The sequence below is a fragment of the Clupea harengus genome, chromosome 23 (genome assembly GCF_900700415.2).
Source record: "Clupea harengus chromosome 23, Ch_v2.0.2, whole genome shotgun sequence".
In the NCBI taxonomy this organism is placed as follows: domain Eukaryota; kingdom Metazoa; phylum Chordata; class Actinopteri; order Clupeiformes; family Clupeidae; genus Clupea; species Clupea harengus.
In genome coordinates this window covers 1,038,069-1,051,273 of record NC_045174.1, presented here as the reverse complement: position 1 = coordinate 1,051,273, position 13,205 = coordinate 1,038,069, and the positions used below count along the sequence as shown (strand labels likewise).

At 44.4% G+C, this 13,205-nt stretch overlaps 1 protein-coding gene across 4 annotated transcripts in view; it reads left to right on the top strand.

Moving 5' to 3' along the window:
• The window catches only part of pald1a (phosphatase domain containing paladin 1a), a 75,921-nt gene that overhangs the window by 13,967 nt on the left and 48,749 nt on the right, over positions 1-13,205 (top strand). For 3 of the 4 annotated variants that reach the window (XM_012831099.3, XM_031560806.2, XM_031560808.2), the window contains exons 2-10: positions 4,074-4,262; positions 4,698-4,800; positions 5,528-5,707; positions 6,115-6,279; positions 6,957-7,117; positions 8,567-8,642; positions 11,051-11,211; positions 11,852-11,942; positions 12,249-12,353. In XM_012831099.3, the coding sequence (XP_012686553.2) occupies positions 4,087-4,262; positions 4,698-4,800; positions 5,528-5,707; positions 6,115-6,279; positions 6,957-7,117; positions 8,567-8,642; positions 11,051-11,211; positions 11,852-11,942; positions 12,249-12,353 (1,218 nt within the window). In that variant the 5' untranslated portion in view covers positions 4,074-4,086. The remainder of the gene's footprint in view (positions 1-4,073; positions 4,263-4,697; positions 4,801-5,527; positions 5,708-6,114; positions 6,280-6,956; positions 7,118-8,566; positions 8,643-11,050; positions 11,212-11,851; positions 11,943-12,248; positions 12,354-13,205) is intronic. The other variant, XM_031560807.2, reaches the window with a different exon arrangement.

Below are 13,205 nucleotides of genomic sequence, written 5' to 3'. Positions count from 1 at the left end.
TGCAATCTTCATGTTAGAAATAATAATTCTAATTGCATTGTATATTTGGGCAACCAGCCAACCCTTGGCAAAGGTATATTGGCAGTTTTTTTCCAGGCCTTTTAAATCCGCTGTCTTTATGTTTTTGATAAGAATATCTCGAGAGCAGCAGATGGCCGCTGATACAAAATGCACAAGAAGGATTATAGTGTGTCCCTTTTAGAGAACGTTCTGGAATAAACAGCGGTGATCAGTGTGGTTTTGTACTCTACTCTACAAGAGGATGTTTATCAGCCAGTGCTCCTACATCAGTCAGAGGGCGAGAGCTTGATGAGCGAGATCCAGAAACACACTTTAGTTGATGTCTGGGAACTTTAAGGTCAAATGATTTCATTACGTTAAAAATTTGCTTAAACATTTTTGTTTTTGTTTTCCATCTGAGATGACATTTTAGGGCTAATGACGCAAATTGGATTTCTTGCTATTGAGTGTAATCGGTGTTGTGTGCTCGTCACATGGGCAGTTTATCAACCTGAGGTGACATTTTGGGAGTGAAATTCGATTTTAGCCTCGTGAGATAAGGACTCCTCCTGATTTGAGATGAACCAAAAGGCCACCATTTTCCATCTGCTCTGTGGCTCTTGAAGAAAGCTTTCCAAAAAAGCATGGTAGAGCACACTTACTAGGAAAGCAACTTGTGAATGTACTTGTAGAAGTTGGCAGGAGGCAGTTTTGACTGAAACGGACTGAAGAATGGAGTCCACAGGGAGCTTCTTTACCATTGCTGAGAGAAAATGCATTCATGAAAGTCTACCTTCAGCCCTTATGCTATGAATGTCTCAGTCCAGTTAAGATGGCGTGTGTAGTTGTACCCATGCTAATGTCAATGTGACTGAGTTATCTGTCCGGGGATTTAATAGCCCTCTGGTCACATGCTAAGGATGGGTGTCTTGCCTGAAATGTTTCTCCATATGTCCATGTGAGTGCCGTCATAATGGCCATCAGCGTCCATCTAAGATGACCTTTTGATCAACAGGGGACCTTGTTGCTTTCGTATGTGTTTTATAATAATAATATATAGAATGGTGGAAAAAATACTTCCTGTTGCTGGCTGGTCCCTTCACCTCTGTTACTTCTGTCCTCATTTCCTGTTCTGTTCCTTGTCTTCCTGTAGCACTGTGTCCCCCTCTGCCCGCCACTTCATCTGTGTTCTCATTCCTTCCTGTTCCTATTGCTGCTGCTCTGTGTCGGTCGGTCTCAGGTGGTTGACAACCCCCCCCCCCCCCCCCTCGCCCAACGACAGCCATGAAGGCTTTTTCCTGTTAGACAGGGATTTATTTTTTTTTTTCTCTCTCTCTCGCCTGTGTCCCCATAGGCTTCCTCACAGGCTATAGTTCCTGTAGCGCTTTGAGACAATGTCCATTGTCAGTGGCGTATGCAAGTATGATTTAAATTGAATTCAGTTTACACACATAAAATGTCCCCTGAAACGTCCTAAAACCACAATGAATCCTCGTGAAATGCTTTGAACCTGATTCTGTTCTCTGTTCATCTGTGTGCTGCCGCTGCCAGTGACAGTTGGGTCTTAATGCCGTGTTGGCTCTTGGACTCGGCCTCTCCTCTCTGCTGTTCATCCCTGTCATGACGCTCAAACCACACGATGACTGTCGTGTCATTTACACGCTGGGCCCCTGCCACAGACCCCCCCCCCTTCCAATGTCTCGGGAACCATCTGTCAGCAAGATGGACTGCATGTGTCTGAGCCCTCCGCCTACCCTGCTTCTCTGGGCACCGTGCGGAACATCTTGAGAAGTTAGCCTGTCTTAACAGCTGAGAGGCGTGGAGAGTAGCAGAGAGCACAGATCTCAGAGTGGGAACATGTCTGTCTGTGTGTCAGCCATTATGAGGGTGATTGGGGGGCGGGGGAGAGAGAGGATATGCAAGGGGTTGCTTAGAGACGGTATCTGTAGGCGATAGTTACATGTGCTTGCATTTCGGAACTTGGTCACAAGTTATTTCAGTGTCCTGGTGGGTTGGTCACAAGAGCAAAGGAACTGATAAACGTATGTGGCTGAGATGATAAATCATAATTTGCAATCTGCAGTTCTGAGTGCTTATTTGTCAGTTGGTACTAATAGTTTAAATCACAAAAGCTAATCATTTGTCATCATGTAATGAGCACACTGTTCAAATGTGGTTGATTTGTTGATAAGATGAATGTAAGTTGAAGTTTTTTTGTTTTGTTTTTAAATTGGTAGGCTTACCAGAAACTGCGTAATGGAATGAGTAGGTGACTAAAAAATATGATGTCAAAAGTTTTGCCACGGAACTTGGGCAAGTCAGAACGCTGCAAGTCGACATGATTGTGAGGAAACTCTGAAGTCTGTCTCTCTCTCTCTCTCTCTCTGAATGTAGAGAGCGGCTGTGGCCTCGGCGCTGGCTGGCTGTAGGCTGGGTGCTGTTGAATGCAGATGTGAGGGGGTGGGAGTCCCTTTGTCAGACAACCTTCAGCAGTGAATGTGGAGGCTCCGTTGGCTCACAGCCGTCATTCGCTCTAGACTCCACAGCACATACATGTCTGACTCAGGAAATGTGTGTGTGTGAGAGAGTTTATTGGGGGAAGGTGGCATTGAGAGATTGTGTGAGTGTGTGTGTGCATGAGCATAATTGGGTAGGTGTTTCTGTGTGTTTGTTTGTTCACAAAGGCAGAATGTGGAGAGAATGTGTGTGTGTGTGTGTGTGTGTGGAAAGGTGTGTGTGTGTGTGTGTGTGTGTGGAAAGGTGAGGGTGAGATGTCTGTAAAGCTTGTGATCATAAAGGTGGGCATCTATGGAGTTGCTGTGTGTGTGTTTGTTTGTGTGTTTGTGTGTGTGTGTGTGTGTGTGTGTGTGTGTGGGGGGGGGGTGTTGGTCTGCGCTGGGCTGGGCTTGGACATGCCTGCAGTCTTGTTACGCCTTGGCAGTCTCTGTAACGATTTCCAATGTGTGGCCCTCAGACAGTTATTCTCAGTCTGCATCTGCAGTGTGAGTTGAGGGGGAGATCAGCAGAGATAGGGGGGTGAGAGAAGGGGGGTGAGAGAAGAGAAGGAGGAGGGAAGTTGACAGACACAGAGGGAGAGACTGGAGGAGGAGGGGGGGATTGGGCAGACCTGGTTTGTTTATCTGCTGTGCTTGCTGCAAATCCCTTGTTTGCTCTGGCGGGAGTGGAAGGGCCCTGTAGACAGATTCGGATTGTTTTGAGGACGGCCTGCTGTGCATCGAGTGTCGTCTAATTAAGACGTGTAAATACTGCCACGCTTCCCCCATTTAAGCTCTGCGCCGCAGAAATAGCACGTTGAAAACGTGTAATGATTTAAGTTAAGTTAAGTAGGCTGGACTTCACGAATATGCCCATGCATGGATCTTTGTCTGTGGTCAGTGTTTTTAAGTATATTTAGTCTGCCACTTTAGACTACAAAACCACCAACAGAAAAGTTTGTGGAGCTGAGCCTTGACTTCTTTTTGAGTCTAAAAAAAAACCCCTCTAGGCTTACACTTTATTATTTATTTCTTTATTTTAGGCAATTTTGTCCTACTTGTCTGAAGGATTGAAACATTCAGTGAATCATAGATGGAAATGTCTGAGTTTGAAAGAATGAAACATAAATTACTTGAATAATTCAGAAATACCAGCCCATAAATGTTTTTTTTTCCAGCACATGCATATTTGAAGTGTAGCATTGGGAATTGTTGGGAAGCATCGACACCATTATCGTAGTCTAGAAGAACTTATATTTTCAACATGGAAAAAATACATGCCGCACCTTTCAATACACTCTTGAACAAACAGGGGCAGAGGCTTTTCTTTTACAACTTTGGCCAGACAGAAAAGTGTGAATGATCTAACAGCCCCCCCCCCCCCCCCCCCCCCCCAACTTCCCTAACTCATTCAAGCCTTGACACAGTTGGAGTTTATCATGTGAAGCGCCATCTCATTTGTTCTGTTGTGTTTCTTGTGTTTGTTGTTGACACTGCTGTGTTGTTTACTTCCTGTGTTTGCTGTGATGTCGTCGTCGTCGTTGCTGCTCTTGCTGTGATGGCGGTGGTGATTGACAGCTGCTCGTGGAGTATGGGTACAACTGCCAGCGCTGCGCCACACCCCCCTGTGCTGCATGAGGGTGTCCACGGCAACGGCATGGCGGACAGCAGGCAGTCGCTGAGCGTTAGCTCCTTCCAGTCGGTCAGCATCCACAACAGCAAGGGCAAGTCCATCATCACCAACAAGGTAGCCCCAGTCGTCATCACGTAAGTGTTGAGCGTAAACGCAGAGGGTAAACGCCTGACTGGGCTGGAAGTGTGGGGGGGGGGGATTCATCCTTTCAGATCACAGTGAAAAGTGGGTCTACATAAGGATCTATAGAGTGAACGTCTAGTGATGGTTAGCTTACTTTTTTAATTGACCCCAGGCACATCGTTAGATTAAGTTTTAATGCTTCAGGTAGGCTAAAGAAAATATTTCTGTGTAGGAAAATATGAAATGTAAAATGCATTGGGTTGCTTTCTCCAAGAGTATGTATCACGGCAAAAAAAAAACATAGAAACTTGATTGCACAGCAGGAAGCAAGGCATCCATGGAGTAGCTTAATGGAATTCTTCTTCTTGACGGTCGTTTGTGAAGCAGTTATATGACTGAGTGATTTGTGAATGCTGAGGAAATGATATCGCTTTCTCTCTCCGCAGGTATAACTGTAGGCAAGAGTTCCAGATTCACGATGACACACACAAAACCAATTACAAAGTCGGCAGAATTTCCGACACCATGCCTGAGCACTATTTGGTGCAGGTAGGTGGAGAAAGAAAGAGCTCCATTAGTACCTCTGCCAGACTTCCCTGTTAACAATGAAACGCAAAGCTATTCACCCAGACCTCTTCAAAATGAATGCCACCTCACAGCCCCCCCCCCCCTCCCCCCACACAACATTTATTTATTTAACTTTAACTTCAACCGTACCACAATGATACACGTTCAGGCAAGTTCATTAAGGCATTATCCTTTCATGTCCCGTATGAAGTGATGGGCCTGTCAATGAGCTGCTATGGCTGTTGTGGTTTTAAAGAGGGCTGTTTGGGGTCAGGCGTTATCAGCTTCATCCTGGCGCTTTGAACTGCCTCAGCCCATCAGATTGGCCCTATTGTTTCAGCTGGAGTTTCAGTTTGCCGACAAGTAGGCATGGTTTCGCTTGGGCTTGACATGAATAAGTTCAGAAGAGGAAAAAAAAAATCACACATCTCTACTAAGACTTCACTGTCTTTTTATTTTGTACACTACAGAACTTAAGGTTTTAAGTGGTTTAAGTTCGTGCTTGACTCACAGGTGTTTTGGTGATTCATCTATGGACCACCACACCCAGTATTAACTAGGTGCAAGCTTAATAGTGTATTAGTTATTTGACAATCATGTTTCTGTATTTCCATTTGGCAAAGTCAAGAAATGAGCATCCAATATGTTGTTTATCACATTGCTTTTTTTAAATTATTTTTATATAAACAATGACTTGTGTCCTTTGTAGGGTTCCTTCTTCATGGTACAGGATGTTTACAGCAAGGCAGATGTTTTGAACACTACGGCGAGCCATGGAGCGCCCAACTTTCGCCAACTCAAGGGCACCTACCCAGTCTTTGGGATGGGGCAGCCCAGCCTCCATGGCTTCAAACAGGTCCTCCAGAGGCTTCAGAGCCAAGGCCACGAGGTAAGTTTCCTTTTATGATGACCAGAACTATGGCTTTTACTGTCTTACGTGGATAAAAAAAGGTCATTGATTTGTAAGCAGATAGATCCAGATGTACTTCTGTGGTCTAGTATTTCTGTAATCTTAAGGACATGGTGCAGAAATATTGTGCTTTTATATAAACATTGTCAGCCACTATACCCAAACGGCTCTCTCGTGCCCACATATCCCTAAATGGAAAGTGAAGTGGGGAATCAAGCCATGCTAAATTACACAGGGGCATTTCTGGATTCCTAAGCCATGTGGTACTTTGAGGATGGTGGCTGTGGCAATGGTGTATTTTGGATTGTTTTTTTTCTCTCTGTCAGCTTCACCCGCTTTCTGTGCCTCTCTCTCTCTCTCTCTCTCTCTGTTTCTATTTTTGCAAGGAGATCATTTTCTTCTGTGTGCGAGAAGAGCCAGTGGTGTTCCTGCGCCTGGCGGACGACTTTGCCCCATACACACCCCGCAGGAAGGAGAACCTCCACGAAAACCTCCACGGCCTGGACAAGGAGCTGAGCGCTGAGGCACTGGAGGTGACCATCAGGAAGGAGGTGAGTTTGAGGAAGATGGTGATGGCCACTGAAAGCCCAGTGAAAAATGGAAAAAAAAAAAGAGTTTTTTTTATAGTGCTCCTCAAGGGGGTTTCAAAGACAAATGTTCAAATTCCCATTGAAAACTCACTTTTATCACATTACTGGAGACGTGACCTTATATAGCCCCTCAAATGGGTGAATGTGAAAAGTTGAAAATAAATATATGTCTTTTAATGTTTACATTATTTATACACCAGATTGTGGATAATTGGACTTCTGAAAACAGGTTTTGCAGTTACCTTAAGCATGTCTGTGCCGCGTGTGTGAAGTGTGTGAAGTGCTGTGGTTTGGTAAAGGAGGAGCCCTGACTCGCCACACCCACACCGTCAAAATGGCCAATAGGAAAGCAGTGCATTTTTTGATGACTGGTAACAAGAATTACAGAAAATGAATGCTTAAAAAAACGAAATGGCAATAACAGGGATTTCTCTCAGAGGATGGGCACATGATTCCTCCTCTGGGTAGTCAAGGCTTATCTCTGAGTGGGCAATGCCCACCCCAGCCCCCCAGCAGTTACACTAATATCATCGCAATAGAAATTGAAAATGAAATATGCTCTCTATTACATGAAATCACAGAACAGAGACTCGTGCTTTGCTGACGGTGTTTGTTTGCAATTACATTTTTTTTATCAGCTCCACGACTTTGCCAAACTGAACGAAAATGTGTTCTACGTCTACAAAGACATCGAGCACTTCAAGGACGAGCCCCAGAACATCTCCATCACTTGCGAGGAGGACATCCACGTAACGGAGGAGGTCTACAAGAGGCCCGTCTTCACCATGCCCACCTACAGGTGCCACACCATCTCTGACCGCTGCTATCTGCTCACCGAAACACTCTGAACAACTTTGCTTTAACTGGTATTGGGCCTGGTGGAAACCCCATGATCCTGATGGGTGCTGGCAGTGTGCTCTTTCTTCCTATGAGACTTAATTAATCTACATTATTCAGCTTTGGGGAGAGAGCTCGGTATTCTAATGCGATTTGCGTGAAGAAACTCGAGAGATGTCCCCTCTCCGTGAACAGGCCTCTTTATCACTGGATCTCGATCTCTGATTTATACTTAATCAGATATTGATTGCATCCTAAGCTATTTACATCGCAGTGAAGAAGACGGTGAAGAATGAATCAATATGTCCTCGTGCTCGGCTGCAGCCATGGATTACTGTTTCATTCGTTATTGAGGTGTATACATCACAGTGACCTTTACACAGCCATCAGTATTTAGGTTATATCCTGTGTGTGTGTGTGTGTGTGTGTGTGTGTGTGTGTGTGTGTGTGTGTGTGTGTGTGTGTGTGTGTGTGAGAGAGAGAATACATGTCTGCATGACATTTCCCTTATTGCCACAGAAAGCAAAAGGTATTAACCTTCATTGCCAGAGCTCTGCTGTATTCTTTCGTTGCACACATATACACACACACACACACACACACACACACACACACACACACTCACACCCACTACCACTCCAAACTGCATAGGTAAACTGCCAGTCACCCAAATTGGACCAAGCTCTGTTTCTTCAAGCTCTCCAACCTCATTTTCTAGTTGCATGTGCCAGTGCAATGGCAGCGTAAGCTATCTGCAGCAAATGCACGCTCCCTCCCTCTCGGCTTATTTATGGGGGATGTTTTTGCCCAGGCCGAGTGTTCTCTGAAGGACTGCCATGTCCACAACATCCTGTCTCTAATCAGATCAAGCCCCCACTGTTTATTGAAATGTAATGAGCAGCTTCAGCCATTACCAGGTCATATGAATGTATTTCTGTTGCGCTGCTCCAAAACCAAAAAACCTCAGAGGTCCCAGCTGTAAGGGGCCCCAATCAGATTCTCACACACACACACACACACACACACACACACACACACACACACACACAGATATGCACCATATGCCAACTCAGGGACTCAGAATTTCAGGGATTATGCAGTGAAGGAGCCTACAGAGTAACATCTCTTTATCATTTTGCTCAGTCTCTCAAGGGTAGTTTGCTGATTTGCCAGGAGTATTTGCCCCTTCACCCGCTGACATTGGCGGAGAGACCATTAAAGACTGAAGAGCAGTCTGTTTTGCAGCGATGGAGAAGATTATAGCTCTATGTGGTGCATTGTTAGAAAATGTTTGTTATATCAAATATGTTTTGTGTAGCCCATGTTGCGTTGGGAACTAGATAAATAAGCACTGTGTATTATTGATTGATTATTGATTATTTAGACGAGGAATTGTCATCTCTGTTTGTAGGTATCACAGATTGCCGCTGCCAATGGAAGGAGCCCCTCTTGAAGCAGTGTTTGATGCCTTTGTGAACATTCTCAGGGTGAGTAATCTCTCTTTAAAAAAGGTGTTTGTTTGTTTGTTTTTATGCCTTTTAAACAGCAACAAAAATGTAACCCAACTCCTTCAGATTTTCTGTACGAATACAACAAGCATAGCCAACTGGTGCCCGGCAATCCGCTGTGGTTACAAAAGCGTTTTGTTCAACTTGAGCGTGCCCGGTGATGAGTTATGGATGGACGGAAAATTCTAGACCATCTGCAGAGTCTCAGAGGTGCTGGTCGACAAGTGGATGAGAACAATAGGGCTAGTTCCTCCCCCTCGACCTCTCGACCTCTGTGCATCATCAATCATCAGTAATCATAATAGTTATGAAAATGGCATGAAACATGATGGCTTCACACGGACGTCCCAGTTCCTGTAAGGTCGTCTCTCTTCACTCTGTGTCTGGATTTCATCTCTGGAGCCCTTACCAAATAGTGTGTTCTCACTCTGTCCCTCCTCTCTTCTCTCTCTCTTTTTCCTGTCTTCCCTTTAATGTAATTACTTTCATCTTTCTTTACCTTTTTATCTTTTTTTTAAATCTTTTCTCTCATTTTCTGTCAGACTTATGCTCCTTTCCATGCCATTTCCTGGCCTCGTTCCTTTCCATGATTTGCTGTTGACCACTTTGCCCAAGGTCAAGAGCATTCATTCTTTAATGTTACTTGCCACGTTTCCTGTCATAAGTGTGTTATTTCAGTTCTCTCTTTCTCTCTCCCTGATTGTGGCCAGTGCCATGTCTATTTCAGCTCTGCTCACCCAGAAGAATGAGGAAATGCCTTCTTTGGTCAAGGCAGTTTAAAAATGTCTCAGTTGACGCATTCACTGACCGGGTTGAGAATACTTCTTTTCTGGTTCACTATGCCCTCTCCTCTGCTTCAAAAAGGGGCACCAGATAGGGCAAAGATATAGGACTTTATTGAACAGTTATAAAAGCGCAAGCAATTACATGATATTGTACTATTTTAAGTTGTATTAATTAGTGTGAGCATGACCTAGCATGTTAGCAGCACTGGTTTTCGTAAGTCTTATTTTCTTCTTTATTCCACCCCTTTTTGGGCACCGCTTTAGCTCATAGCACTTTTGAGATATCGACACCGCTCCAATTCTGACACGTCCGTCCTGGTGCAGTGCAGCAATCTCGTCAAAATGTTTGCAATCGCCCCACTCATTCTTTTCTTCTCCTCCTTTTCTTCCCCTTTTGTCATTGAAATGAATGGGGGCACACTTCGGACAACTCTGGAAACCTCTGCTACAATTCAAGAATTCCCGGTTTCCAACAGCCAAAATTCAACAACATCCAATATGGTTGTGTTTGTAGTTTAATGAAGTGCCATAAGACGGAGCCATCCAAACATATAACTGCTCACCTGCTGTCATTTTCAAATAAATGAATATGCCACCACCTATGCGGTTTAATAACAGTCTATATTTCAGATGATGTTTTGCTCGTGTTAATTCAGTGACAAGGTAGCTCAAGCTCAAGCCAATAGATCGTCGGTAGCCCCCAGGGTACTAAGGTTAATATTATGAACCTCAAGAGGGCAAAGGGAAATGGTTTTAAGGCCAAATCAAATTGGCAGTGCTGTTCATGATAGTCAGCTTAAATGTCAACTCGATTTCCCTGTAATAATATTGATGTCATTTTCAACGTATTACAGAATACACACATGCGCACTACATGAATACACCCCTCGGATAGCATAAAATGCATGGTATTTAGTGGACCCTTTTGTCCAAAGTGACAAAACACAACAAATTAAAAAAAAAACAACAACAATAATATCAACAACCACCAAAGCATTACAACAAAATGCTCATAATGGTGGTTTTGTGTGTCAAACCATAGTGAAATTAACAAATAATAATGACTAGAATAACATAAAAATGGTTGGGCATTAGAATGACATGCGTTCTGAAGAGGTGAGTATATCATGGCTGTTGATCCAATAGCACTAGGCAGGTCATTCTACCACCGAGGCACCACTAATGCAGAGTTTATGTTGTCTGCCTGTGTGTGCAAGAATATCAGTGGGTCATTTGTGTTAGAGAATCGCTGCCCTTCACCTTTGCACTTCTGCACCTTGTTAGATGATATTTATTGCTCATCTGAAAGGTGGTAGGAGACTCAAACAATTATTTTGTAGGGCGAAGTGTTTGCATCCATGTAATTGCATAGGTTACAATAAGCAACGGCCAACTGCTGCTACGGCACGATCACATGCATTTTCTTGCTGCAATGCATCTCTAGTTCATCCCTGTCAAGTCAGCAGAGACTGGATGCTAATGGTATGTGATAGAGATGTGAGGTGAGAATGTGAGCCTTCTAATAAGGGGGTTGTTTTTGTGGAACTACTGTGCCTCTGAACCCTCTCTGAACTCGATACTCATTGTTAAAACCCTCTGCAGGAGACCCCCAGCCTCTCACAGCTGCGTGACCCGTCCAAGCCCCTACCGGCCCTCGTCTTCAGCTGCCAAGTGGGTGTGGGCCGCACCAATCTGGGCATGATTCTGGGCACCCTGGTCCTGAACCACCTTCACTCTGACCCACCTGCAGCCGACCAACCTGAGTAAGGACGCTAACGCCGGCTCTATGTAGTTACCGTGGCAGCGCCTTAACTATGGAGTTTCAATGCTAGTGTTCTCCTAGACATTCTGTGCTACTCTATTGTCGTATAGTAAAGTATACATTTCAGTATAAAAAAAAGTATAGTGTAATAAATACATTATGTCCGGAAAGATTCACATTGCTGTTTTTTCATTTGTCGAGAACAAAATCGACCAAAATTGAAATACACCTGGATATTTGATCAAACACAATGCAACCTTAGCTGGTGATGACACAGGCTAAACATCGCCCTTTATCATCTTGAAATAACGTTTGTTAAATAACGGTATCTTGTGGAGAGGTAGTATCTCGACCTTTTGAACCTTTAGCATACAGAAAGTGAGCCTGCATTCCCTGAAGGTAGATGGGTTCTGTAACAATAACAAGCCAAAGCCAGCCTGTTGTGATCATGCTCATATGAGGAACCAGGAACCTGTGTTTCCCCAATCACCACAACCCCTCTGGCCTCCATTGCATATGCACTACACTGTGAACGCATCCTTGATATCGCTCAACAGCGCGTAATTAAGATTGGCAAGGCCTGATCGCTAATGATACGTCTGTGTTTAAAATAACACGTTGTGTGTCTTATTGGATTGCAGGGCTGACCAGGTTGAGGAAGCGAAACCACTCTTCCAAGTGATTCAGGCATTAATCAGCAGGCTGCCGAACGGCCAGCAGGTTCTGGAGGAGGTGAGGCCGGGTTAATTACTCACACAGATTCTGTGCTGCTTCACTGCTACACATGATTTACACTGCTGGAGACTCATAATGCAACGCTACAGAAAGCTTTGTGTGATTTAAAATGTATTTTGCAGTAGTTTTGGCCCTGGCATGCGATCTTAAAGCAATATTTGTTTTAAATGTATCTGTAAAAAGTCAAATTCGACTCAGGGTGGTAATATTTCCGATGTTCTGTGGAAATATATTTCTGTTCTGGGGCAAGTGTGTTGTGTTTTTAATGAAGTGGATTCTCTTCACGTCTCTTCACCCCCACAGGTTGATCGAGCCACCGCTCTGTGCTCAGAGATGCACAACATAAGGGAGGCCATCTACGAAAACAAGAAAAAGCTGGAGGGAATTGGGGAGGATTACCAGTTTCAGGTCAGGACGAGTCATCTCTCTCTCACTCTTTATCTTTCTCACTCTTTATCTCTCTCACTCTTTATCTCTCTCACTCTTTATATCTCTCTCTCTCTCTCTCTCTCTCTCTCTTTATCTCGCTCAATCTCGCTCTTGTTCTCTCTCTCTCTCTCTCTCTCTCTCTCTCTTTATCTCGCTCAATCTCGCTCAATCTCGCTCTTGTTCTCTCTCTCTGGCTCCAGAAATTTAGTTTATTTGACTGCCCTTGTCCAGTCATGCTCCTGTCGACGTGCTTTGGTTTAATGTTTATTGCTGTGAAATATTCTACTGGGTCCAAACCCATTTCCCCTTGGGGACAACAAATTGAACTTGATTGAGTTATCTTGATTGAGGCACAGTTGAAAACAATGTCTCACCGGCTCTGTCTGTCTGCCTCTCTCTCTCTCTCTCGCGCTCACCATAAGGTAGGGGTGTGTGTGTGCGTGCGTGCGTGCGTGCGTCTAAGAGGTCTGAACAGTAGCAGGAGCTAAACGCAGAGCGCAGCAGTAGTCGAGTTGTGACGGTGGTCCCCACTGAAGCACTCCAGTGTTGCGCAGTGAGGCGTCTGATGGATGAGGGCCTTCTCTCTGCCACAGGCCAAGTAAAGGCCCTGAGAATGACGCAGGCTTCAAGAGCAAAGCCATACAGCGCAGACACTGATTTAAAAGAACTCGGCTTCACTCTCAAGCAGCAAGCTACTCACCAGATCAAGTGTTTTTGAATGAGAGCATTATTCATCATCTCAAGCCGCCCTTGAGAAGGAAGAGGGTTCCTTAAATTTGACACTACTCTATTTGAAGTTAAATTTGACACTACTCTATTTGAAGTTAAATT